Raw genomic sequence first — 22,415 nt, forward strand, 5'->3', positions numbered from 1 at the left:
GTAGTGTACAGTACGTTATGCTCCCAGTAATGTCAGTCATTATTCTTCCTGACTTTACTTGTGCTCTCTGGTTGAAGCACTTAAGATTAATGAGGCATTTGTTCTCAATCAAGAAGCTATTTATGAATATAGTTCCACTTACAATAAGCTTTGTAGACTTCTCTTTCCTTCTTGACATTACCAAAAGGGGCAGGATAGGGGTGGGGGAGGGGATGAGCAAGGGAAGAAGGACAGAAAAAAATGATTTGTGACTTTTTAGCCTTTAAGCAGTTCCCTAGTGGAAAGACCGCCACATCACGGCTATGCTCTCAGGATAACTAATATCCACAAATGTGTTGTTCTGTTTATTTAAAATAATTATTACTGACCTGGCCTTTATGAGCCAAGGTTTAAATCTGCAGCTAATCAGAATTACCTGTCTCCTCAGGAGGCAAGAGGTAATTTTGAACCCAAATGCATTACCTCAAGTGGGAGCATGTGGTCCTGGCTAGAGGCTTTCAGGTCACCTCTATGGAGAGGAGCAATGGTGTCAGTATCTACCTGGCTAAAAACAGCCACCGCCTATCTGTGAATGCCCTGCCTTAACAAGAATGGAGCCTCTCTTTCTTCTACTAATCTTACTGTATGAGGATCAAAGTCACCCTTTCAGGTGGATAGCCTCTCATCACCAGGTCTTGACAGTATCCTACAGAATAAAAAAATATACAGCATAAAACACATCACAAAGCACGGCAGTGCCACTGTGACCTCTCAAGGCCATAAGCCAATCTGATCTGAAAGTCAGTGGCTCTGATCTACAAAGCCACTTCAGAGCTCTGTAAAAGAAAAATGTCAGCCCTGTTGTTAGTTGATAGATTGAATTCAAGAGATTATCCAGTTCTGGGAAAGGTCCTCCAGGCAGAAACTAAAGTAAATATGAAAGGGTAAAGAAATTTCTCTACTCAACCACTCAGTAACACTAATTATTCCATATTAAGTAGATAACCAATTACACTAGAAATTAGTACTGGTTTTATTCTCAATATAAACTGAACAAAATCATCAAAAATATGGTTCAGAATTAGACAAGTTGTTTAGCCTTCTTCTCATTCTAAAAATAAGTAACTGCAAGAAATAAAAGAGGCTGAGCCTGAGAATCTGGAGGCCTGAGTATTGCCATGAATCCAGGCTCTGTTACCAGAGTGGGTGATCCTAAGCAAAGGAGTTAACTCTCTCAAACCCCTGGTTCATTATCTGTAAAATGAGATTTCTGAGATAAAGAACTCTTTAGTCTTTGTCAGTATTTAATTTTATGGAAACTAGAAAAATTCTAACCTTGTTTCTTATACTAGTTTATATTTAAATCAGTAATTATTCTGAATTTGTAGGTCAAAAGTTAACAAGTGAAACCTTACTTTTTTAAAAACAAGACTTCTTAGAGCCAAATGATTGGCAATTCCCAATATCTATTATCATGGCAATAACTGCTATTTTTATTTAGGGAGTTGGAGAGGAGATACAAAGGTTGTGTTATAAAATAAAAGTAATATGATCCTCAACCACACAAATTTCCTTTAATAATCTCCCTAAGAGAACTCCTAGTTGAGAGAGAGCAGAGAAAGCCATATCTAAGGATTTAACAGTGTGGTTAGGGTTGCCTCACATCAGATTCACCGCTTATAAAACCCAGCCTCAATGCAATGTGAGTGTCAAAGACTCTACATAAAGACCAATGCAATGTGGATGTCAAAGACTCTACATAAAAGACCAGGGGTTATTAGGGCTTCACAGTTCCCAAAGATGTCAACAGTTATCAGCTTTCCATATTTACCTGAGACTGAAGAATTGAGTATTAATGAAGTGTATTATTGTCTGACCACTGTGCTGTACACCTGAAACTAATACAAAATAATACTGAAGGTAAATGGTAATTATTAAAAAAGGAAGAAAAAAAAATGAGTGTTAAGACTAAGGTACACTCCAAAGATCAGAAGTTCAGATATGTCCCAACAAATGACTTAGCCCACAAACTAGTAACATCGTGGAGGTGGGTTTTATAAAAATCACTACCTTGGTTACCTTATAACTTTGTGGCTATGATTTATGCAAAGAAAATACTTCATTTTCTTTCAAAAGCCAAATAAAATAGATATGTGCAGCCTTTGGGGGCATGAACTGCAAATATTCCAAAATCTATAGATGCCACTGATTTATAATCAAGCAATAAAAAAACAATAATAAACAACAAAACGTTTGTTTTTAATCATTGCAATTGCATATTCCACTCTAAGAGAAAAGAAAATGCTAATTCCAAATGATCATTAAAGAATAGCTTGTTTATACCTAATTGTTACTCATTTTTTAAAAAACAAACAAGCAAAATAAAGAGCACAGTGAAAAAATGCACAGCTGAGGTGAAAACCAATTTCATGCCTGGGCTTTGATTTCTTAAAACCATTTTGGGGGAAAAAAAAAACCTAAAATGTTATCTTTGTTATACATATACAAGTTTATTATTCTACAAAGTACATTAAATGTTATATTTCAATAGAAAAAAAATTTGTGTACTTACCTACTTTCTGCATTTCATTATACAAAATGAAAATTCTAGCCCATAGTGTTTTTTTAATTTTTCGTTACAAAATTTACTTTTTCATAGCATGGCAATATCCATCCAAGATTATGATATATAGTTGGTTTTTTTTACACTGTATTACTTTCAAATGAAAATATTCAAACAAATTCTCCTGAAGTAAGTGGAATGGGATATATTGAAATAAAAAGGAATTCTGAAGATAATGCCTAATTGCTATGAATTCCCAAACAGCAGGTAGACAAAGTTATAGTAAGGTCCCAAAATCATTGTTATTAAAAACAAAAAACAGAGATCCAAGATGGCGGAGGAGTAAGTGGAAGCTACGCTAACCTCCTCCCAGGACCAGTCTGGATTTACAACTTAATTTTAGAGAAATCATCTGGAATAACCAACCGAACACTAGCTGGAAAGAAGTCTTATAACCACGGAGAGACAGAAAAGGCCACTACATCACAACGTGACCGGTAGGGAGTGCGGAGACGCGGAAGGGCTGGCTGGGCTCACACGGGTGGCAGCTGAAGGGACTGAGAAACAGCTCAGCAGCCAGGGGTTCCCCCTGAGAAGGGCAGGGTATAAACTCCCAGCTGAGCTTCCCAGCCTACAGCAACAGAGTGGAAAGTAAAATAGTATCAGCTGTGAAAAGCGAAAAGCCACAGGATTTCTTGCTAGCCGGAGAGAAACAGCTGGAGAAAAAGAATGTTAAGCGGATCACATACGAAAATATTTTGGCCCCCACTTACCCTGGGCTCAAGCAGAGGGAAGGCAGAGAGGACTGGAGACACTTGGGGAGAGTTTGGCATGGTGGCTTTGAGGGGAGAGCTGGGGAAGCAGCCGACCAGGTCCCAGTGCTGACTCATCCTCACACTGCAGGCAGACCTTTCCCGGCCAAGTGGCGTCAGCCTGAGGGGAAGCAAAAGCCCTGCCTACAGGAATTAAGCTGCCACACCCACGGTCCTTAAGCCTGACAGCTAGTCACAGATTGAATAGATTAACAATTAAAGGAGACAGACAACAGCAGTAGATCCCTGGAAGTCTCCAACAGGCTGCCTAGGGCCAAACTGGTACATGATCTGACGCCACCAGAGGCAGATCCAGGAAGTGAAGATCATTCTAAGAAGCACCAACAAAAAACAGGAGTCACAAAAATGGGGAGACAGAGAAACAACCTCCCATCAAAAGGAAAGGTAGAATCCCCAGAAAGAGTGCTAAATGAAATAGAGGGGAGCGAACTATCAGATATGGAATTCAAAACATGGATTATGGAGAAGCTGAATGAGCTCAGCGGAAACTACAAAGAACTCCAGGGAAACTACAAGGAACTCCAGAAAAACTACAAGGAACTCACAGAGAATTACACGAGCATGAAAAAGGACATAGAAGCTATCAATAGGAGCCAGGAGGAAATGAAGAATACGATCTCTGAATTGAAGAACACAGTAGAAGGAATTAAAAGCAGGCTAGAGGAAGCAGAAGATAGGATCAGCGAGCTGGAGGACAATGTACACAAAAACTCCCAGACAATGCAACAAAATGAAAAAAGACTGAACAAGACTGAAGAGGTTCTAAGACAGCTGTAGGACAACATGAAACTTAATAATATCCGTATCATAGGAATTCCAGAAGGAGAAGAAGAAGAGCAAGGGATAGAAAACCTCTTAGAAAACCTAATGACAGAAAACTTCCCTAATATGAGGAGAGAAAGAGTCACGCAAGTCCAGGAAGCACAGAGGGTCCCAATGAAGTTGAACCCCAACAGGCCCACCTCAAGACACATCATAATTAAAATGGCAACAATCAAAGACAAAGAGAGAATCCTAAAAGCAGCAAGAGAGAAACAAGTAATAACATACCAGGGAGCTCCAATAAGGCTATCATCAGATTTCTGAGCAGAAACACTACAAGCCAGAAGGGAATGGCAAAAAATATTCCAAGCAATGAAAAACAAAGGCCTACAATCTAGAATACTATACCCAGCAAAGCTCTCATTCAAAATGGGGGGTGAAATAAGGAGCTTCCAAGACAAAAGAAGGCTAAAAGAATACATCTCCACCAAACCAGCAATGCAAGAGATGCTAAAGGGTCTCCTCTAAGAAGATAAAGAAACAGAGAGAGACAGAGAAGAACACGAGTACAAAGGGGAAAAATGACAATGAATAAGTACTTATCGGTAATAACCTTAAATGTAAATGGATTAAACGCTCCAATTAAAAGACATAGGGTAGCTGAATGGATTAGAAAGAATGACCCACATATATGCTGTCTACAAGAGACCCACCTTAGAACAAAAGATCTACACAGACTGAAAGTAAAGGGATGGAAAAAACTATTTCAAGCAAATGGACATGAAAAAAAAGCTGGGGTAGAAATACTTATATCAGACAAAACAGATTTCACAGCAAAGTCTATAAAAAGAGACAAAAAAGGGCATTTCATAATACTTAAGGGAAAAATCCATCAAGAAGATATAACCCTTATAAATATATATGCACCCAACTTAGGAGCACCCAAATATATAAGGAAAATTTTGAAAGACTCCAAGAAAGATATAGACAGCAACACACTCATAGTAGGTGACTTTAACACCCCATTGTCAACAATGGACAGATCTTCGAAGCAAAGAAACACCAAAGATATTGAGGCACTGAACAACACTCTAGATCAAATGGACTTAGTCGATATATATAGAAGTTTTCACCCCAAAGAAGCAAAATATACATACTTCTCAAGTACACATGGAACATTTTCAAAGATAGACCACATGGTAGGACACAAAACAAGCCTTAACAAATTCAAGAAAATTGAAATTATATCAAGCATCTTCTGAGATCACAATGGCTTAAAATTGGAAATCAACCTCAAGAAAAAAACTCAAAAACATTCAAACTCATGGAGAATGAATAACATGCATAACATGCTATTAAATAATGAATGGGTTAACAATGACATCAAGGAAGAAATCAAAAAGTTTCTGGAAACTAATGATAATGAACACACAACAACCCAAAACCTATGGGATACAGCGAAAGCAGTCCTGAGAGGAAAGTTCATAGCAATACAGGCCTACCTAAAAAAGCTAGAAGAATCTCTAATAAAAAATTTAACCCTACAGCTACAAGAACTAGAGGAAGAACAACAAGCAAATCCCAGATCAAGTAGAAGAAAGGAAATCATCAAGATCAGGGCAGAATTAAATGACATAGAGACTAAACTAACAATTCAAAAGATCAACAAAAGTAGGAGCTGGTTTTTTGAAAAGATAAACTAAATTGACAAGCCTTTAACCAGACTCATCAAGAAAAAAATAGAGAGGACCCAAATAAATAAAATCAGAAATGAAAGAGGAGAAATCACAACTGATATCAGAGAAATACAAAGGATTATAAGAAATTATTACGAACAACTGTATGGGAAGAAATTTGACAACCTAGAGGAAATGGACAAATTCCTGGAAACCTACAGTCTTCCCAAACTGAATCAAGAAGAAGCAGAAAGTCTGAATAGACCAATAACAGCTAGTGAAATTGAAGCAGTAATCAAAAATCTCCCGGCACACAAAAGCCCTGGACCGGATGGCTTCACAAGTGAATTCTACAAAACATTCAGGAAAGAACTAACTCCTATCCTCCTCAAACTATTCCAAAAGATACAAGAAGAGGGAAGACTGCCAAAATCATTCTATGAAACCAGTATAACCCTAATTCCAAAACCAGGTCAAGACACAACAAAAAAAGAAAACTATAGGCCAATATCGCTGATGAACATAGATGCTAAAATCCTCAACAAAATATTGGCAAACCGGATCCAGCAACACATTAGAAAGATCATACACCACGATCAAGTAGGATTCATCCCAGGGATGCAAGGATGGTTTAATATTCACAAATCAATAAATGTAATACACCACATAAACAAAATGAAAGACAAAAACCACATGATAATATCAATAGATGCAGAAAAAGCATTTGATAAAGTACAACACCCATTTATGATAAAAACTCTCAGCAAAATGGGAATAGAGGGAGCATACCTCAACATAATAAAGGCCATATATGAGAAACCTGAAGCCAACATCATACTCAATGGGCAAAAACTGAGACCATTCCCTCTGAGATCAGGAACAAGACAAGGATGTCTGCTCTCTCCACTCCTATTCCACATAGTCCTGGAAGTTCTAGCCACCGAAATCAGACAAGAAAGAGAAATAAAAGGCATCCAAATTGGAAAAGAGGAAGTAAAACTGTCATTATTTGCAGATGACATGATAGTGTACATAGAAAACCCTATAGACTCCACAAAAAAACTACTCGACCTAATAAGTGAATTCGGCAAAATAGCAGGATACAAAGTCAATATTAAGAAATCAAAGGCATTTTTATACACCAACAACAAAAACTCAGAGATAGAAACTGAAAGAAAAATTCATTTACCATAGCAACAAGAAAAATAAAATACCTAGGAATAAACTTAACCAAGGAGGTAAAAGACCTGTACTCAGAAAACTACAAAACACTGAAGAAAGAAATTAAAGAAGATACAAATAAATGGAAGTATATACCATGCTCATGGATGGGAAGAATCAACATCATTAAAATGTCCATACTACCCAAAGCAATTTATAGATTTAATGCAATCCCTATTAAAATACCAGCAACATATTTCACAGACCTAAAACAAATACTTCAAAAATTTATATGGAATCAAAAAAGAGCCCAAATAGCCACAGCAATTTTGAGGAAGAACACAGTAGGAGGAATCACAATACCTGATATCAAACTATACTACAAGGCCACGGTAATCAAAACAGTCTGGTACTGGCATAAAAACAGACATATAGATCAATGGAACAGAATAGAGAGCCCAGAAATAAACCCAGGTTCATATGGTCAACTAATATTTGACAAAGGGGGAAAGAACATCAAATGGAGTGAAAAGAGCCTCTTCAACAAATGGTGTTGGGAGAACTGGACAGGGACATGCAAAAAAAAGAAACTAGACCACCAACTTACACCATACACCAGAATAAACTCAAAATGGATCAAAGACTTAAATGTAAGCCGTGACACCATAAAAGTCCTAGAGGAAAAAATAGGCAGGAAAATTTCAGATATCCCACGTAGCAACTTTTTCACTGATATATCTCCTAAGGCAAGGGAAATAAAGGAAAGAATAAACAAATAGGACTACATCAAACTAAAAAGTTTCTGCTCAGCTAAAGAAAACATCAGCAAGATGAAAAGAAAACCAACCATATGGGAAAATATATTCGCCAATGGCATCTCAGATAAGGGATTGATCTCCAAAATATATAAAGAACTCATACGACTCAACACCAAGAAGACAGACAACCCAATTAAAAAATGGGCAAAGGACCTGAACAAACACTTCTCCAAAGAAGACATACAGAGGGCCCATAGACATATGAAAGTATGCTCAACATCACTAGCCATCAGAGAGATGCAAATAAAAACCACAATGAGATACCACTTTACACCAGTCAGAATGGCCATAATCAACAAATCAACAAACAACGTGTGCTGAAGAGGATGCGGAGAAATGGGAACCCTGGTGCATTGCTGGTGGGAATGCAGACTGGTGCAGCCACTATGGAAAACAGTTTGGAATTTCCTCAAAAAACTAAAAATGGAACTGCCTTTTGAACCAGCAATTCCATTGCTAGGATTATATCCGAAAAATCCTGAAACACCAATTCAAAAGAACCTATGCACTCCAATGTTCATAGCAGCACTATTTACAATAGCCAAGTGCTGGAAACAACCTAAATGCCCATCTGTAGATGAGTGGATCAAAAAACTGTGGTACATTTACACAATGGAGTACTATGTAGCAGAAAGAAAGAAGGAACTTCTACCATTTGCAACAACATGGATGGAACTAGAGAGAATAATGCTTAGTGAAATAACCCAGGCAATGAAGAAAAATACCTTATGCTGTCACCTATTACAGGAAACTAATGAACAACACAAACAAATGAGCAAAATTGAACCAGAGCTATGTAAACAAGAAGTAGACTAACAGTAACAAGGGGGGAGGTGGGAGGGAGAGAAGGGGGTAAGAAGGGGAAGGGTCAAGTCAAAGAACATGTATAAATGACCCACGGACATGGGCAACTGAGTAGGGACTGAATGTGGGGGAAGGGAGGGACAGGGTACGGGGAAGCAAGAGGGGGAAAAAAGTGAGACAACTGTAATGGAAAAACAAACAAAAATTTTTTTTTAGTGGGGGAAAAATGAAAATATGAAGAATGGAAATGCCAGTTCAGTGAATATTAGGTCAAAGATTTTCCTTCACGTTGTATATTTTTCTCCCTATTTGATCTCTCCAGAGTTTGGCATTCTAAACAAGTAAGTAATGACTTAAGTTTCTTTGCATAGACCTAATAAGACCAGTTGTTAATAGAGGTTCTTTTTTTTTTTTTGACCAAGTCTTTGAGTGGAATGTCAAGCCTAAAGGAGACATACTTGGGCTCAAGTTGTTACCAAAAAGCCCTGAGGAACTGGGAATGACTTTCAAAGGTAATAAAAGCCCGTGAGATAAAAGGCCTGCTACCATGGTTGGTTGTGCAGTCCACAGCAATCTCTCCAGGGAAGGAACGAAGGTTGTTTTCCTGAAAGATGGCTAGAAGGGACCTTAAGGCACAATGGAAAACCAGAAAGACTTGGAAAGGACAGGTGTGTACAGGCAAGGATGAATGCCAGGTATGTGGCCCAGCTTCTGTGCCCTAAAGAGCAGACTGAGGGTCACCCTAAATGTTCCTTGGGTAAGTTCCAGCAAAGCAGAACTAAAGTTCATAAGTGATCATTTGCTGCTCTTGTTATGTTTATGCAAATGAACAGGATAAATTAAAAATGGACTTAATGTAGTCCCTTTAAAGACAAGGAGGGTAATCTTACGGAGAAAAATCATTATTCAAGGAAAATCACAATGATCAGTAGTAGACTGTAAAGTAGGTCAGCTAACTGTCTTAAAAGTTTCTTCTCATTTAAAATATGGTTTCACTTGAAAATTAAACCATGTCTGTGATATCACCAAAGAGATTCAAGTTGCAGGCAAGTAGAATGTCAAGTGCCTTACACTTGATCTTAGCCAAAAGGCCGAGAAGCGATGTGTCAAGTGCCTTACAACTGGATGTCTTCCCAGTAAGACAGTCTTACAGATTTAGAGACTTGTTTGTTGGTTATGTTACATAAATTAACATGTGTTTTCTGTTTTCAAAGGGCATAAGCCTATGACTGCATTATCTGAGTGATTGTCTGTATGCATAAGCCTCACTTAATCCTCTCTGCAGCGCTGCCTCCTGAGACTCAACGGTTTGGCTGAACTAAATGGCTGGGTTGGTGAAGAATGGAGTGGTCTGTGGGCTTCACTTTAAAACTGGTTTCTCTTTTCTATCCTAATGGCTTGGACAGAAAGGGCCCAGAGGTCTGAGAGGGGGGAAACAAACTATTTCCCTCAGCCCAAACTAAGTATAATGGGCAAAAGGGTTTTGGACAGGCGAGATGTGCCTAGCACACCTTCCTCCAAAGAAGCCCTTTTTTTTTTTTTTTTTTTCTTTTTTTTTCCTAATATGGAACATTGAAAAATTAATCCCTGCCTTTTGTCATCTAGTAGTTATGGATTGAATGATGTCTCTTAACCCTTTTCGCCAAATCTGTTGCCCCCAGAACACAACAAGGACGCCAGCCTGTTAAACCAAGCACGCCGTTGACCGGAGACAGCCAACTGACCTGGAGTCTGCACGATCCTTCCCCATGTGGGAAGGCCACCCTCCCCTCCACACCCCCACTATTATTAGGGATTTCTGGACCCAAGGGTAGGTAGGACGACGACCATGTCCAGCTTGAAGCAGCTAGAGGAGCTTGAGACCTTCGCCCATTGTCCTTTACAAGATTACAAAGGGTCTTAATATCTGAGAGGGAGGGATAGTTATTTTTTACGAACCATGGGTATGGACTTGGGGGGGGGGGGTTGCTGGGGGAGGGAGATGCTGGGTGGAGGGGAGTAAAGGGGTGAAAATTGGAACTATTGTAACATTATAATCAATAAAGAAAAGCTGGGGGGGGAAAGAGTAATTACCAATGATCAAAAAAAAATAAAAATAAATAAATAAAAACAAAAAACAATGAAAGTTTCCTTTAGCTCATAAAAAGTGCATTGATCTTACCAATAATTACCAGTGTCACTTCTATTCCTATACTTTTCTGTTATTTATCATCTCTGACTAGGTTAAGAAACACAGAAATAAATTTAGTATCCTTGAGGGTCCCCAGTTCTTAAGGAAAATTAAAGAAACATGGAAATATAAAGCAACACATAATCATAAGATTTTAGGACTAAAAGAAATTTTAGATATGCATCTCCGGTCAAACCTTTGCATTACTTTGCTTCTTCCTTTAATTTAGATTTTGTTTAGATTACATGTATGTGAGCTACTGCATTTGCCGTGCCTAATGCCCAAGAATTATTTAAGGTAATAAAAAAGCTCCCTGGTAAGACAAAGCACAAATGATACTTTATTTGGAATTTTTCACACTGACAAGGAAAAACTACAGCACAGGCTTAATGCTGCCATGTACATGATGTGTCAAAGTCATAAATCTAAGTATGATGTTACTTTCTATGATAAGTAAGCAATCTGTACATTCAGATTTCACTGTCATTTATAGTACTAAAAATAAACCTCACAGCCATCTCCCCGCATCCTAAAGGCCCCAAAAGAAAAAACCAAATTACCTGGAAAGAAACTACTACCAAAGAGATACATTATCCCTAAATTTTTAAGAAATAAAATCATATCAATATTCTTTTTTAACCTTTTAAACTGGTTTAAATATATTTACTCTTTAGAATTCTATATCATAAATTCTTCAGATGATATTATAGAAAATCCTCCTATTTTTTAATAGCATACTACCTCTTAATACTCTACATAGTATTAAGCACTAGAGTTATTAATTATTAGGAGTATTTAGGTTACCAGCTTATTTCAGACATTTAACTAACATCTTTCATAATTAAAAGTAGAGCCCTAAAATGGTGTTTGGGTATTTCACAGCAACACCTAGACTCAAACAAAAGATTTTGAATGTAGAGATAAAAAAGAAAATGGTGGGGGAAAACCTGGAAGAAAGCAATATAAATTCTGTATTTTTATAGTGAAAATATTAGCATTATATTTTAAATAGTAGTAACTTATAGTCATTTAACCATGTAAATCAATAAACAGATTAGACACAAACTATAGTAATTTAGGTCAAAAGTGATTTGATCCCCATTAAAAATCAAATTAATGAGGTACATAAGCTAGAGTCAGAATATTGACATTCTACACCTAAAAACAGAACTTGGTAATGTTTGAAATGTGCTCAGAAGTGATACTATAATGAAGGATTAAAAACTGCTCCAAAATAAATTATACAGTCACAAAAGTGATGAAAACAAACACAGCTAAAAATAAAATAATATAATAAAGCTGGATTATAATAAACCATAAACTTAAACATAGCTTCAGAGTTATCTCAGCAGTACTGAAATAGGACAAATAGGCACAAATAAATGATATTTAGTTAGGATGATAATACAACCCGAATCTCAGGATAGATATTTGGGGAAGAGGGGCCTTGGACTGTTTCATTTCATTTCACTTGAATTTGGGCATACACCCGAGAGACCAGAATCCAAGTTAGGGTGTAATCCTAAATTTGTAGGATTACAACACATGAAGTTGCGACAGAGCTTCTCAACGTTTTGTTGTAATTGATATGAATGGATAAAGTAAAGAAATTGTAGCAAAGTGAAACAGAAAGCACTAAACCAAAACTTTAGACATGCTGCAAAAACTGAAGGTCATATCACCATGAATGCAACCTTCGTATTTATACTCTACCAGTTCAGAATGAGACAATACTATGCACCAGGTGTAAGGAGTTACAGAGATAAATGAGACAAAATTCTTGACTGCAGTTACTTAGAAACTATCAGGGACCAAAGTGATGCCCACCCACTCTTTTGAACTGGTAAATAAAGACAGCTGGTTTGTAAGCATTGATTCTAGCCTTTTATACGTCCTCGGCTAACTTGCCCAGGATGACACTGGCATATCTAATACATGAATTTACTTGGTTATTGCCTGGGATTGGGTAAAATAATCCCTAAGATGCCCTTGCTTCCAAAATTTAAATTATTGATGCCTATCTCTATGATATAGTTACTATTATAGTCTCTCACTTTTCCAACTTCATTGAAAAATAACTGACATATAATATTGTGTAAGTTTAAGGTACACAATGTGATGGTTTGATATACGTATATATTGAGAAACAATTACCAAAATAAAATTAGTTAACACATCCATCACTTCACAGTTACCTCTTTGTATGTGTGTGCAATGAGAATTTTAAAGATTTACTCTCTTAGCAACATTCAAATATACAATACAGGATTGTTAATTACACTCACTGTGTTGTAAATTAAATCCCCAGAACGTATTCATCTTGTATCTGGCAGTTTGTACCCTTTGAACACATTTACACATTTTCATCACTCCCGCTACATCTGGCAATCACCTATCTATCCTGTTTCTATGAGCTCCACTTTTTTTAAATGATTACACATAGAAGTGAAAGCAAAAGTGTTTATCTTTGTCCGACTTATTCCACTTAGTATAATGTCCTCAAGTTTCATCCACGCTGTGACAAATGACAGGATTTCATTCTTTTTTATGGCTCAATAGAATATTGCATTGTATATATACACACTACATTTTCTTTATTCATTGCTCCATCAATGAACACTTTTTTAAAAGAATATTTAAAAAAAGAACCACCACATACAATTCTAACATGTACTTTATGAGAATGAACACGTTTCAGGGTTCCTCTTTCTTACCCTCAAGATTTTCAAAGCACTCACCACAAAAGAGAACAGAATTAACTAGAACAGTCACATTTGTTGCATAAATGTATAACTCAAGCAAAACATGTTATTAGAGTATTTTACATTCATGATGAATAAGTCTTATATTCACAAAGTATGTTTAAAAAGAAAATCCCAGGAAATGATTAGCAATTAGAGTTAGTGAAGTGCATGCCAGCAATGAAATATTATCTAGCCCTGGCTGGTGTGGCTCAGTGGATTGAGTGCTGACCTGTGAACCAAAGGGTTGCTGGTTCAGTTCCCGGTCAGGGCACATGCTTGGGTTGTAGGCCAGGTCCCCAGTTGGGGGCATGTGAGAGGCAAGCACACATTGATGTGTCTCTCCCTCTCTTTCTCCCTCCCTTCCTTTCTCTCTAAAAATAAATAAATAAAATCTTTAAGGAAAAAAAAAAGAGAAATATCATCTAACCTCCGAACACTGTTAAGAGTTCCATTAGCTCCTTTAAAGCCTCCATTTCAAAGAAGATCTAGGACTCCCCTGGCACCTCAAACTCACAATGTGAGATTGATTCTTTTTTTTTTTTTTTAATGTTTTTTATTGATTATATTGTTACAACAGTTCCAATTTTCTCCCCCTTGTTCCCCTCCACCCAGCACCCCCCTCCCCCAGCAATCCCCCCCAAGTCCATACCCCTGGTTCGTAAAAATTAACTATCCCCCCCCCTCTCAAATATTAGGACCCTTTGGAAGTCAGGTCTAGGATACTTTAAATGCAATCATTCCAGCTACAAAATCCAAAGAATCATACTCAAGTGTTTAGTAAAAATTAATATTCCAACACTTACTATCACACTAAACAAGGGTGTTAAAGACAAGATATTAATATTACCAGTTACTTCTCTGCAGTGCCTGAACTGCAAATCAAATTATTTCTCAGGAGAGAAAAATTTTAAATAAAGTATCATAGACAAAGTTCACTCAAAATGGTTCAATATAAAAAAATAATTGGTTTACTGTGAATCTGCATTATTTCCACTTAGAAATACGAAATTATGTGAGTCTAAAAGATCATTGTAAAGTTCTATTCAAGAGCTCCATGTCTATTGCAAGTTGCAATATTTACATGGCATCAATATTAAAATATAAAGATTTATTGTATATCCTGAGGGTGCAGGAGTTAAGATTAATAGAAAGATGTTTTAAATAAATTCCAAAGAGTGATTAATCTAAGCATTTCCTTTTTAAGACATGCTTAAGTAAAACAGTTTAATTAATATGAAGCAGACTTAGAATCAGGGTGAGTGGCCTAGGTCTGGCCCTGGCTCTGCCATGCAAAGAACAATGATACCTTTGATGAATAACAAAACTGCTCGGTGGGTGAGCACAGGAGCCAAGCAGTAACCATGGATGGAACAGAAAACTCTTCATGCCTTGGTGAACTGGAATAACATAGCTCTAAGACTATACCTGAGGGTAAATGAGAAGACATCCCTGGTCAAACTGATTCTACAAGCTTTACTTTGGTTCCTACAATGGGAATAGGACCTGCATGGTAAACAAAAATTGAACACATTTTGAAAGCAGGACTCCTGGCTGATTTACAGATTCTCTACATTTACTTAGTTTTTGTTAACATAATGATCACATTAAAGGAAATACCAAAATGTTCTCTGGACCCACTAATGAAAAGACTTTTTAAGTTGGAGATACAACCTATAACATCAAACATATCAGATTAGTCAAACTAGAAAAAAGTGTCCACATTTTCACCCACTTCCCCTTCACTAGCCAAAGTGAATGCCAGCAAAAAAAAAAAAAAAAAAAAAAAAAATTCAGAAAGACATCTCCATGGGCATCTTTAATTTATAGTCACCATATGTCTATTTCAACACTGAGAGCTAAACATACATAATCATGACAAATTTTCATCGTGCAAGGAATTTTCCTTATACTGCCCTTCAGGTTTTTAAATTTAGTTGCAAGGAAATTTAATTCATCATTAGCAATCATTGTCAGTAGAAATCAATAGCTACTATTACAATCAAAACCATCAAGCTGAGCATTTGCTCTATGATCATAAGTGAGGAATATGGTGTTGAGATTTGACAGGTTCTCATCCTCTAGAATGTTTTGATACCTCTTGAAAGAGAAGTTTTGAAGAAAAATTAACGTAGCACATAATTAAATGGCAAAATGAGTAACATACTTGATTAATGAAATAGGACTCAATGCTTGGATATAAGCTAAAGTTTCAACAGGGTCTCCAGGAAAAACAATTTAAATGAACAGGGATCTGAGTCCCCCAAGTGGGGACTCATTTGTTATTGAAGGGTCTGTCTCAAGTTCACAGCAAGATAAAAGAACTCTAAAATGTGTTGAAATGTGAATATATGAATAAATAAATGAGGGAAGTTCTCATGCTAGTTGAGAAGTTATGAATAAGCATGGTATCTTCAGAGAAGATCTCCACCTTGGCTGTTAACTTCAAATACTTATTTTCAAGAATCACAAAATAGAACAATATATTTGGACCTGCTCTGATAAACTGGCAGTCTCTGTAGGTTCCAGAGATAAAGAGTGACACCTAAAAATTAATTTACTATTTCTACAATAAATATAGGGCAACATTATTGGATGATTCAGAAAGAGAAGACTAGAAATATAGTGAGTGTGGAATTGCACACAAAAGCATGTGTGCAATCTTACCTTACCACTAGATTTAAATGTGTCCACAGTGAAAGGAGTGAAAAGAGGATCTAAGAGATAGTAGCATAAGCTACTTACTGCTGTCCATGCATTTCTTTTGCACCGGGCACATAACCATCCTTCAGAGATTTCATGAGAAGGGATACCATAACAACCTATAAAATAATAATATGGATTAACAAATTAGGTCTTTGGCATTGTGACATTACACATCTTAGCACTTGATAAATAAAATCAGAACAACTGACTACCATACAATTTTGATTCTTAGAATAAAACAAAGATTTGTTTTGGTTCTCATGCCTCATATCTAATAGGATATCAGTCCAGCAAAATATGAGAATAGGTCTTAATAGTAACCAATGACAATAATTGTCATTGAGAATACTGATAATTCTTTTATGTGCAATAATAAAATTTCTAAATTTTCTTGTCTACTCTTTTACTCATGCAAAATATTCCAAAATAAGTTGTGATTCATGATGCAAGGTTTGGAGAAGATTTGAAATAAAACAACTAAACTTTGACATAATATTTTTAAATTGCTATAATTTGAAATTATATTTAACTAGCTTTACTTTCAGTGATAGGGACTGAGGGTGAACAATTCATGTTTAGTGATAAAGGGATGTGTTCAGTTCCACTTGTCTATCTGTACATGCCTGGTTCGAAGTGACTATGTCAGAAGAGAGCTGATGACGCAAACACATGCAGCAATTATACAGAAACAATAAACATGTTACTCTGACTTTCTGAAATAAGAGAATTTCACATATTTAAATGAGTAATTTTTAATATAACATTTATAGTTGGCGATGAGAAGAGAAAATAACAGAACTGTAATTACCTAAAGAAAAGTCTATCATAGTTAAACAAAACCATAAAATGTTTAGTTCAAGCACATGTTTACGAAATATTATGGTTAAGTTGCAATAGCTAATATATTCAGAAGTCAAGATTAAAATCCTAATTTTTTGTGAAATGGTGCTTTGCCTCTGATATACATAAATAATGTATGGTGAATGTGTGTGTGTGTGTCTGTGTATGTTACAAATTGATGTAAATACTTTTTAAATTGATATAAATACAGTAAGAAGGTTGCTATAATTATATTTCAAGTAGATGTTCAAACTCTTTAGGGAAGCTAATAGTATCTAATTAATAAATAAATGACAGACAGTGAAGTTATTTCAAACCTAATGTAAGACTGGTATTACACTGAGATATATACAGAAGGTAATACCTATACTATAAACCATTCAGACTATGCTGACAGAGATAAGCTCTACTAAGTATTTTAAAAGAATATGTGATTCAGTAAGATCTATAATATTAAAATACTTTCAAACAGAGTTGTAATATATAAAGGTCCCCTTTACATATTTTAGAGGATTTACATGGCAGATCAATTTAAAAAATCTATTTACCACGCATCCAATTATGTAAAAATACCAAATTAAGACAAGATATGGAGCCTTGCCATCTTAGTGCTGGGGGAAAACAACTGTAATAACTGTTCTCCCATGAAAGGCAAAAGAGATCTCCCTATACATAAAAAGGATAAAAATTTAACTCATTAACTAAATTTACCAATAATTCCCAAAATTGCCAATGAAGAAAAATGAATGCTCCTCTTTAAAAAGCCACAAAGAAAAATAATCATGAATCAATATCAGAGATTAAGATTAACTTTTTTAAAACTATAGCTTAAAGTAAGTAAAATTCAAGCATGTAAAAGGAACCCCACAAGGACCCTGCATCTAAAACTCAAACAAAAAAACAAAAAACAGAGACCTGCTCTCCACTGACATAGTATAAAAACTGGAGAAAAAAGAATGATTATACCTACGCATACTTTCATTAGAAGAAATGTAAGAATGATCTAACCATTAAGAATACCAAACGTTCAATGCAATAGCTTTGACAGGTTACAAAGAGGTAAGACATAAATACTGCGAAGCACTGAAAAACCAGAGATTCATTTACTTGCATGAACCTGTACACAACACTTTGCACAGGAAATCAGAAGGCTTGTTCCATCCTCTTCCAGGAAGGCATTAGGTGGAGAATATTCTATATTTTCTTCACTATAAATAAAACACATCTCTGGAATGAGGGGCTTAGTCTTTCCTCCCGAAGCAACCACTTCATCTAATTTTGTGTGCCATCTAGAATCATTTTCTTCATTGCTGCTATCTGGCTGAAAAACACAGTATTTCCACATGAGTGAAGAACATGGAAAAGAATTCATCATTTGTTCTGATCACTTAAATCTATTAACAGCTGTTCCAACCACTAATGTCCAAATTCTGTTCTTCCTCTTGTTCTTTCTGACCCAACCATTACCTTTTTACCAATGCTCCTCCTCAGGCTCCCATTCTGTGCATCTGCTTGTATGATAAAATGATGAGCTACCGTAACTACATTCTTACATAAATAGTCCATGGAATGCATCAGTTTTGTTGATTTTTTTTTTTTTTTCATTTCTTCATTTGCACTAGCTTAACAGACCTGGTTTCATTTACTGAAGAATCTTACCCAGTAACACCCAAGTTTAAATCCATGCAAAAGTATTGAGAGGGTTTTTGAAGGCTTCTGCCTCTTCACAAAGTTTAAAAACATCAAGACAAAAAAAATCTGGTAAATGTCACTAAATAAAATATATAATATGCAAAAAAAATTGTCATCTCATCAAAATATATAAAAAATATTGTTTATTTGAAACTTTAATAACTATCTTATTGTCTGCAGAGATATGATACTAATAAATTCCCCTCAATCTTACAATTTCAGTGGGAATTTTTTAATTATTGAGGAAATATTACACACAGATTATGATATAGAAATAAGAATCAAGAAAAAGTTAAGTTTTTCCGAGAAAACAGAAATTTAATGTCTTAAAAGGAAAACAAAAATGGTTGCCACTCAATAGGGCCACATTATAAGATGAGTAATGTAACCTACTTCCTCTGTTTACAAGGTCTAAAAATGTGGCATATCGCAGATTTACATACTCTGAAATATCTGAACCGAAAAGCATTTACTTTACATGGAACTCTAAGATGTGATCTTGAATAAAATATCTTCAATTCAATTAGTGAAAATATAATCCGGAACACAATGTTCTATCAATATACTTTATTATATCTTTAAATAGATCATGGAGTTCCATCACCTTTACTAAAGTCCTAAGAATCATTTTGTATGTTAGAGCTGGAGAATGTTGCACTCAGTGAGCTAAAATGTTATCAGTATATGGAATGCTATTGAAAACATGATGCATAGCTGGCACCATTCACAGCTGGCTGATGAGGGTGAGCTGGACAATTCAGTTTGAATTGAATCCTGCTGTGTCTTTTGCATGTTCCATGTGGGAAGATAAAGAGTCATTTAAAATGTGGTCACAGAGCTGACATCTATATTATTCTCAAGCATAAAATACATACTAGGTACAAGATCTCTTTTGTTAAGCTGTTTCTTGGTGAGAGGAGTAGAAAGAAAGGTTGGAATTGCCCCTTAACTGAAATAAACCAAGGCCGACAAACAACCATTTATTCAAAAATGATAAAGTACTGTCAGAGAAATGTCTCTCAAATAGCAATCATAAGTTCTATGATGGCCATTAGCTACATAAGTATTAATGTCTTCCTTTTCATGTGCATCTTTACCTTACAATTATTCACCTGTGCTTTCACAGTAACAGCAAGTACATCAATGAAAGGAAACCTTGGCAATGACCCCCTCCACCCTCATTACCTTGTAGTATGGCATGAGGAGAGCACAGATGGCACAGTGTGGCTCCATTCTGCCCATGGCTGCATTATACTCTTGTTCGGCCACAAAGTTTGGGGACTTCGTCTGCCAAAGGTGGACCAGAGGCTTTGCCCAAGATTCCGTTTCTTCTACTTCTTCCTCAATTGATGGAACCTCAGGCAATTCTTAAGAGATAGGGCATGAAAACACAGTGAGCATGGGACCCAGGAAAAAAACAATTCTGGTTATAAAAGAAGCAAACATTCCAAAGTGTCTGTGATGTTAATGTTAGACAGAAAACCTAGTGCATCTTTCAAATAGATTCTGAGAGAAGGGGAAAAAATGTGTTTTTGTTTCTTTTTTTTCACCCTCCTCATCTTCAAAGACTAGATCAGATATGGTGGCAGACAACCACCACCTTTTGACACCATCCCCTTGCCTGCCAGGAAAACTAAACTGTTCCTTTCAACTCCACTACTTTCATGTTTCTACTGCAACCATAACACTTCCCATAGTAGTACAATAGCTCATACACTTGAGATAATCTCCAGCTAATGGAGGGATTTACTAGGCCAGTAGCTGCCTTACCAATATTTTTAATTTGTTCACCTAACGTAGTACATAGTTCAGTAAAAATTTACTAATTGGACTTTATTTAATTAACTTTTAGGCTCAAGAATTCGTGACAGAATAACATCTACAGAGCATCTATCATGTGCCAAGCAATATACTGCCATTATATGGATATAAAAGACAATCTCTATGTCAAATCTTATTTGTTCAATATAATGTCCCTAGAGGTTCAAATCTCTTAAGCAGGTGTATCTGTTAACAAGTAAGTGACAAAAATATACTTCAAAAAAAATACCATTTTAGAAAATTTTATAGAAGGGAGAAAAATACAGAAAGACATAGCAAGTTAAGAGAAAAGAATTCTTAATGCCAATAGCAGAGGACAGTATATCAGAGCAGGTGACAGCAACCACAGCTGTGACACATTCTAAAATTCCTTACCAGAAGCTGTCACAGACTTATGAAAAAATAGTGTGGAACAATGTCCTCAACTCCCAAGTATGGGTGTTCTTGTGAACCAGAGTGTTCCACCCCTTGAATTATTGACATACTTATTTTAGAAAAAGTCAAAACAGATTTGCTTGGATGAAAAAAATAAGACAAGCTGAATGAGACTAAAAGTAACTCAAAAGATGTAAAATGCCAACTCAAGCGAAAGGAACGTACCTGCCTTCCATGTTGTTGTTGGCAGTGGTATTATTATTATTACTATTACTATTACTATTATTAATTATTTGCAATAGAAAATGCTTAGTACTCAGCCAAGGGTAGTGGTCTGAAAACAAAAGGTGAGAACCTCTGCCTATTACGGATTTGTGATGCAGTAATCTGACTCTAAACACAAATTGCTTCCACCTCAGTTTTCCTACAAAAAAAAAAACAACATTAGAATATTTACTATAAAAACTAAGATTTGCCCTGGCTGCTGTGGCTCAGTGGATTGAGCTTCGGCCTGCAACCCAAGTGTCTCTGGTTCGATTCCCAGTCAGGGCACATGACTAGGTTGCACGTCAGGTCCCCAGTTGGGGGTGCGAGTGAGAGGCAACCACACAGCGATGTTTCTCTCCCTCTCTCTCTCCTTTCCCCTCTAAAAATAAATAAATAAGCAAACAAATAAATAAATTACTTTAAAAAATAAACAAAAAAACTAAGATTTGACAAATAAAAGATGGGAGTGAAAAGTTAACCAGGAACTTGAAACAACATTAAATCCTTTACCCATAGGCTAATATCTTCCACATATGTACTAAAAATGGGACCCAAACAAAAAGAAATCCTTGAGTTTGAGTAGCTGTTGCTACTTATTGACACACAATAAATTTATCAAATCACTTGCTTTATTATAAAACATTAAAACACACAAGAGAGATAATGCCCTTATCCCTTTACTTGGTCATGAGTTAATGTGAAAAGTCATCAAAATATTTTTAGGAATAAAGGAAATACTATTTAACTCCTAAAAGCCTAGAAATAAAGAAAAAGAAGTAGTGGAAAAGCATAATTCCTGAGAACAGACAGAGAGCAGGAGATGTGAGAAAGCAAGGGCTACGAAAGACATGACCTAGGATAGCCTATGCAAACTGAGCTTGTCCTCAAACCCTCTCAACACTGACCTGGTAGAGAACACTGGTCTATAGTTGTCATCCAAATATCCAGTGGTACTCTGGCCCAAGAGCATTTGTCTTCTCTTTAGATGATCTCCGAGCTAGACTATGCACTAAACATTGTTCTTAATAAGATTTTCTAGTATAGCTCTGCCAGCAAGGGTAACAAGAAAAAAAAAAAAAAAAAGGAAAAACAAGCAGGACTACATCAAACTGAAAAGCTTTTGCACAGCAAAGAAAACAATCAACAAAACAAAAAGAAAACCTACTGAATAGAAGATAGTGTCAAAGATACATCTGATAAGGGGTTG

General features: G+C 36.1%; 1 protein-coding gene across 1 annotated transcript in view; it reads right to left on the bottom strand.

The window, feature by feature from the left end:
* Positions 1-22,415, bottom strand: part of KDM4C (lysine demethylase 4C) — a 439,327-nt gene that overhangs the window by 171,382 nt on the left and 245,530 nt on the right. The window contains exons 13-15 of the mRNA XM_090274104.1: positions 19,931-20,112; positions 18,161-18,374; positions 16,253-16,329 (exon numbers count right to left, since the gene is read on the bottom strand). Of these exons, the coding sequence (XP_090130230.1) occupies positions 16,253-16,329; positions 18,161-18,374; positions 19,931-20,112 (473 nt within the window). The remainder of the gene's footprint in view (positions 1-16,252; positions 16,330-18,160; positions 18,375-19,930; positions 20,113-22,415) is intronic.

Source organism: Furipterus horrens, unplaced genomic scaffold (genome assembly GCF_987537825.1).
Source record: "Furipterus horrens unplaced genomic scaffold, mFurHor1.1.pri manual_scaffold_4, whole genome shotgun sequence".
In the NCBI taxonomy this organism is placed as follows: Eukaryota; Metazoa; Chordata; class Mammalia; order Chiroptera; family Furipteridae; genus Furipterus; species Furipterus horrens.